Source organism: Molothrus aeneus, chromosome 15, assembly GCF_037042795.1.
Source record: "Molothrus aeneus isolate 106 chromosome 15, BPBGC_Maene_1.0, whole genome shotgun sequence".
In the NCBI taxonomy this organism is placed as follows: domain Eukaryota; kingdom Metazoa; phylum Chordata; class Aves; order Passeriformes; family Icteridae; genus Molothrus; species Molothrus aeneus.
Genome location: NC_089660.1, coordinates 5,603,850 through 5,610,290, shown reverse-complemented (window position 1 = coordinate 5,610,290; position 6,441 = coordinate 5,603,850). Strand labels below are relative to the sequence as shown.

General features: G+C 60.1%; 1 protein-coding gene across 1 annotated transcript; it reads right to left on the bottom strand.

Annotated features, from left to right (window-relative positions):
• Positions 1–267: 267 nt before the first annotated feature.
• On the bottom strand, positions 268–1,357 carry HAND1 (heart and neural crest derivatives expressed 1). The gene is made up of 2 exons (XM_066560357.1): positions 851–1,357; positions 268–369 (listed from the first exon to the last, which is right to left on the bottom strand). Exons 1-2 carry the CDS (start codon positions 1,355–1,357, stop codon positions 268–270), a joined length of 609 nt encoding a protein of 202 aa, XP_066416454.1.
• Between the last annotated feature and the right edge of the window lie 5,084 nt (positions 1,358–6,441).

The following is a 6,441-nucleotide window of genomic DNA, read 5'->3' as shown; positions in this document are numbered from 1 at the left end:
CGGCCCGGCGGGGCGGGAGCCGCCGGTCGCTGCTGGCAGCGGGAGGGAGCAACGATTACTGCAAATGCGGGAAGGGGACGGGGGGAAAGGGCCCGGCTGGTCCCCGCTGCCTTCGAGGCGGGCAGGAGAGAGCCCGCAAAGCTCGGAGAGCATCCGTCCGGGCGGGGGGCAGCCGGGCCTGCTCCCCGAGTCCTGCGCCTGGATGGGCTCCGGGGCCGGGCTGGGCTCTCTCCGACATTGCACATGGAGGGGCGGGCGGGGCAGCTCTCAGGGGTTCAGTTCCAGAGCCCAGACCTGCTGGGGCCAACCCGTCCGGCCCTTCAGCTTCTTCTCGCCGTGACCCAGAGGTTGCGAATAGACCTCGGGCTGCTGCGGGAGAGGAGATGGGGAGAGGAGAGGAGAGGAGGGAGAAAGGAGCGGTCAGGAACGGAGCGGGGTCCCGGGCCCCGCAGCTCCGAGCGGCTTTGGCAGCCCGAGGACAAAGAGGGGCTTTAGAGGTCCCCACCCCGCACCCGCCCGCTGCAGCACGGGGAGAAGCGGCCGCCCTGGCTCCGAATCGCTCCTGGGCGAGCTCCCGGGAGAGGCGAAGGGCAGAGCGGGGGAGGCTCCAGCCCCGGACCCGCGGGCTGACCCCTCGTGCAAAGGGCTCGGAAGCCCACCCGGCCCGTCGGGCTATTTTTCCACGAGTTTTTCTTCACAGATTTGTTATTACTATTATTATTATTGTTGGGGAAAAAGGCTTCCGCAAGGCCGGGAGAGTTTAGAGGATTTTTTCCCCCAGCCCCGGGGTTATTCCCGCCCGCTCCTGGCCCACGGAGAGCCGGGACGCGGGTCCCGATCCGCCTCTTACCGTCTCCCTTTTCCTCTTGTTCTCCCTGCCGTCCGCCTTCTTGAGTTCGGCTTTGAAGCCCTCGGTGTCCCCGGGCTGGCTGTCCTTGGCCAGCACCTCCATCAGGTAGGCGATGTAGCTGGTGGCCAGGCGCAGGGTCTTGATCTTGGAGAGCTTGGTGTCGGCGGGCACGTTGGGGATGCACTCGCGGAGCTCGGCGAAGGCGCTGTTGATGCTCTCCGTCCTCCGCCGCTCCTTCTTGGGTCCCCCGACACCTTTTCGCCGTCCCAGGCGGCCGCTGAGAGCCTCCAGCCGCCCCGGGCCGGCCGGGCCGTACTCGGCGGGGCCGTAGTTCGGGCTCTGCCCGGCGAGCTCGGGGGTCGCCTCGGCCGGGTTGAGCACCCAGCCGGGGAAGTAGGCGCGCTCCTGGTGGCACCGCGCCGCCGGCCCGAAGAGGAAAGGGTCGTGCAGCATGTGGTGGTGATGGTGGTGGTGGTGGTGATGCTGGTAGCCCCCCACCAGGTTCATGATCCGCTCCGCTGGCCCCGGGGGCCGCTCAGCAGCGCTCCATGGCCGGGCGGGAGGCGCTCCCCGCCGGGCGGGCGCGGCGGGCTGCGGGGAGCGCGGCTCCGGTGGCGGAGGCGGCTGTAGGGTTTGGGGTGGGGGCGGTCGGGCTTTGGGGTTTTGGGTTTGTTGTTTGGGGTTTTTTTAACCCCTTCTGGAGCCTCCCGACCCTGCCTTTATATAGGGCCGCGGCCCCCCCGCCGTGGAGCCAATGGGCAGGGGAGGATGCGCGGAGGCCCCGGGGGGAGCGGGGCGGCGGAGGGGGCGTGCGCGGGGCTTGGGGCTCACACCTCCGCCGCTTGCCCTGCGTCCCGCCCGCTCCTCGCTTCTTCCAGGGGGAAGGGGGTGAGGAAGAGCCGAGGGTCACCCCACCCCCGTCCCGGAGCGCTCCGACCCCCGCTGCCTCCCCGCTGCCGGGGCGGGGGTGTCCGAGCCCCCAGAGCGGCCGCGCCCGGCCCGGGGAGGAGAACCGGCAGTGGGGCGGGGGGCCGCTGCTGTCCGGAGCCCCGACGGCCCGGCCGAGCGAGCGGAGAGCTGTGGAGGGCAGCGCGGGGTGCTCGGGGCCGCGCTCGGGGCCGGGGGATGGGGAGAAAAGGGGGAGAAGGTATCGGAGTGAGGCGGGCTGGGGGCGGCAGGGGTGGGGTGTGGGCTCCCTCCCTGCACTTGGGGCTCCTGGCCCACGCCTGCGCTGCACAGCTGCACAGGGATGTGCACTGCACGCGTGTACAGCACACGCCCACGCTGTGCAATGCACGCTGCACAAATCCACACTGCACCCGTGTTGGTTACACCACGCACTGCTGCTCACACCTGGGCACTGCACGAGTTGCCCACACGCACCATGAAGATGCGGCATGCACCACACGACTCTGTGCTGTGCACACACTCCACAAACATGTCACACTCGTGCACCCACGTATGTCACACACACCAGCACCACGGATGTGCCACGTGCACAATGTCACTATAAGTACATGACTCACACACGTGGGGCACATGCACACCTATCACACACATGGCTTATAAACACACGTGTGTGTGCTGCTCACAGACACTGCATAGATACATAAATATATAACAGTTATACTGTCCGTGCACACAAATGTATTTACAATAGCGAGAGGGGGACCTGCCCTGCGTTTCCCTGTCCCAGCCTGGCCACGAAAGGGCTGGGGAAACCCGCTGGGGTTGGGGTCTTGTACTTCACCACAGCCCCAAACCCAAGCCCAGGCGGGGGCCCTGAAGTGGACAGCGCATCCTGCTCGCCTCTGCACCCATGGGTGACAGATCCCCGGGACGATGCCTCCCAGAGCCCGGGCTTCACCCGCATCCCAAGGGCGGCACCGGGGCTGACCCTGCTCTGCTGCAGAGACTCCAGAGAGGACAGGCCGGGCACGGCAGCGGCGATCACAGCCCGGCGGGGCAGGAAGGGGCTTTGGGTCCAAGGTATGTTAGCGATTAGCGGCGCTTTCCAGCGATTCATCTTGCAGCGGAGGGTGGAAACGTTGGAGGGTTGTTTGCAGGCGCTTGTATTAATCATCCGGGCTAACACACCATTAACGTCCTCCTGCATTTTAAAGATGACAAATTTTATTTGACTTCTCTCAATCACGGTTCCCGGGCGGATTCGGGAGCCACTTAAATGCCTCGGATTTTCCATCGTTAGTTGTTACAAGGCGAGCTGCAGAGGCAGGAGGCTGGGGGGGCCGGGGCAGGCTGCGAGCGGGTCTCCGGTCCTGCGGCCGGGGGGGAGCGGCCGTGCCGGATCTGCCCAGCTTTGTTCCCCCCCTGCTTTGTTCTCAGCTGCTGCAAAGACCCCGCTCCCCCACCCCCTTTAAACAAGCGCCCTGCGAACATTTGCTAGTGATTACTGTCCTGTTAGAGCCAGGCTTGGGCAGGGTAGGGCGTCGCGTCCCCGGTTTCCTTCAGAGCAGCCGTGGTTGGGTGGGATCCCCGAGCCCGGCTCAGAGCTGATGGGAGCCCAGTGCCCACCTGGGAAAAGCTCAGGGGTACCACTTCCATGCCTCCCTCTCCAGGCTGGCAGAGCATCACCTGTGGAGATCTCCTCTTACAAACCACCCAGGCTCCTCACTGAGCTCCTCCCCAGCCCTGCAAACTGCCAGGTGAGAGTCTGTGGCACCCGACCCCAGCTCTAGAAATACCTCCCAAAAATACCCCTTTGATCCCACAGCCCTGCATTGATTGCACAGGCCACTTACAGCCACATCCAGCTGGGAGCTGTCACCTAGAGCCATACACCAGAGTCACCTCCAGCCTCCAGCTGCCAAGCCAGGTAAGTCCAGCCCAAGCCCGGGCATTATCTTGCTTAATCCACCCCCTGATGGAGGTCCCTGGACCCTGCAGAGTTTGGAAGTGCTCAGCTGAGCAAATAGTGGGACCAGAGGGTTGATTTTTTCCTTTGGAAAATCATTCTAATCTTTCGTGTTTTAATAAAATAATAAAACCAGAGCCCTTTTCATGCCGACACCTTCTAAATCAAACCAGACTGCCTTTGTCATGGCGTCCAAATTTAGCACTTCTCAAACTTTTGGTGAGTTTCTTTAATTTCACATCTCCCCACTCGCATGGGGGAGAAAACGCCAAGAAGTTTGGATTAGGAGATTTATGGCTGGCATGGCAGGAGGAACCACGTTTCTCTCCACCTGTTTTCCTTCAAATCAGAGAAAGTTTTCCTTCCCTCACCGCCAGGTGATGGTGAGGGGGCCAAAGCTGCATGTTGGGAGTGAGGTTATCCCAGGTCCCTGTGAACCCCAGCACCCCAAACCCAGCAGGGGCACAAAGCCCTGCATCCATCCCCATTTCTGGGGCAGGAGCTGAGGTTTTGGCCCTGGCCCCTCAGCCACCTCCTTATCAGCGCCCAGCCAGCGGCAGCCCCGGGTGTCCTGTGACTTTGACGCCAGCTCTGCTCCCCCCCTCTGGCTCCCTTATCTAAATAGGAGCGTAAATCAGGGCCTTGGCAGATGCCCTGGCAGGACAGGGACTCCATAAAAAGGGGCTCTGCTCCAGCTCTGTTTACATTGCAGCCCCGTAAAATATTCCCCTTGTCTTCCTTGTTAGCGTCTCCCTGCAGCATCCCAGCACCCTGCTGCACCCACATCCCCCCACCCCAAGCTCCTCCGAGCCCCAGGGTGCAGCCAGGAGGGTCCCAGCCCTGTCACCCCCCAGCCCCACACCGTGTCCCCCCTCAGGTTATGCCCAGGGTACCTCCTCACTCCTCCAGAGCCTTCGATCCCCTCCTCAGGCACTGCAGGCGCAGAGCGGGGCTGAGCCAGCTCCCCTGGGCAGCTGGGTTGTGTCTAAAGGTGCCCCTGGGTATTTATAGCACTTGCCTGAAATAATGCAATAATAATCACTCAGCACCTTCCTAACAGTTCTGCTCTCAGAGGCCTCGGGGGACGGTGGCAAAAACCCTTGGGAAACTGAGGCATGAGCAGAGTCTGCTTCGAGGAGAGCTGCAGAGAGCTTCTCTGTCTGGGGAATTCTTTTCCTCCTGGCAATGTGAGGAGTGAGAGAACCTGCAGCAGTGAATGGAATCAAGTCAGTTTGATCAGCAATGAACTCAGCTCTGGGGTCACAGCCCAGGCTGGCCTGGAAAAGCCCACTCGGGACATCTCTCCTCCCCAGCAGGGTTTGCCACACGTGTCCTGCTGTGCCAGGGTGGGTTTCATAGGGGTGAGGGGTGCTGGGGTGTGCAGAGCTCACTCTTGCTGGTGCCTGTGCTCTCCTGTGCCCACACACTGCCTGAGCCCCCCAGGCTGCATCCCTGGGCTGCTCAATTCTGCATCAGCCCCACAGGAGCCGCTCCCAGTGAGGTGCAGTCTGTCAGAGCCCCAGGGATGGAGCAGGAGGAGCTGGGGGTGAACACAGGGCTGTGCCTGGATGTTCCTGTTCCCAGCACAACCCACAGCACCTTCTCTGTCCACAGCCCTCCCGTGCCGCCCCTATGGCGGCACACAGGATGACTGCAACCATTGCCCCTCACCTCAAGAAATGCCATCTATTTATGGCCAAACAGCCACTGTCTTGCCTGGATAAATCAAAAGGAAAACAAAGCTTTACGGAAAAAAGTATTAAATTTTCCATGTGCTCCTGAAGGGAAGGGCCAGGCACTCGCTGTTTATTTTTTGGGCTCTCTCTTTGCTAGTACTGTAAGTGACATTGTGTTTACAAAAGTTTTTATGTCATCAGAGCAAAGTCACAGCTCAGCTTCCTCTCCTGTGTATTTTATGTAGATGGATGTGTCTGTGAGGAACATTCAAACTAAACAGAGAGCTGGTTTATAGGAAAATGTATTTATTTGAAAAATCGTAACTCACAATTTCGGCAAAACCGGGCTCCACATTTATTGCTGCTAATGGGGTGTGGCAGCCATAAATTAACCTGGAAAATTGCTGCAGCCATTTCAACAATGGCTCATTGTGCTGATGGAGCAGCAGCTCCTCAAAGAAGGCTCATGTCAACTGGCAATTAGGTTTGGGTGCAAACAACAGGTAAAGGGTAGGTAACAGCAGCCAAAATCATTGCTCTAGGCTGGCATGGGTGCCCTGAGTCTCACTTAAAACAGAGCTGTTCCCTCATCTGATTGCCATGGAAGTCAGTGGAAGGAGGTTCCACCTGCCATAAGGGGAATTTCTATTTATATTAAATTACCTGTCATAGAGATGTAATTGGAGGTGACAGAAAAACACAATCCACGAGCTCTGACTGGCAGCCCAGGTGAGCCATGTGCATGGAGAGTTGCTCCCTGGTTGACCTCTCTTCTTGAAAGAAGTTTTGCACTGAATCAGGAGTGATGCTCCTACCCTAAAACCTCTTCTTTCCCACTCAGATCCCTTGCTGAGACAAGCACTGATCCCCAAAATCTTGAGGCTGGCTGCTGGCCCTGGGGTACAAGCTGCCACTGTCATTGTCCCATCCTTGATCACCTGGCTCAGGGCAGGGTGTGGCTGCTGGCTCCTGGAGACAGCTCTCCACTCGTGGGGAGTAGTGGAGAAGAGCTCCTGGGTGATTCAGGTCCCTGACAAAAA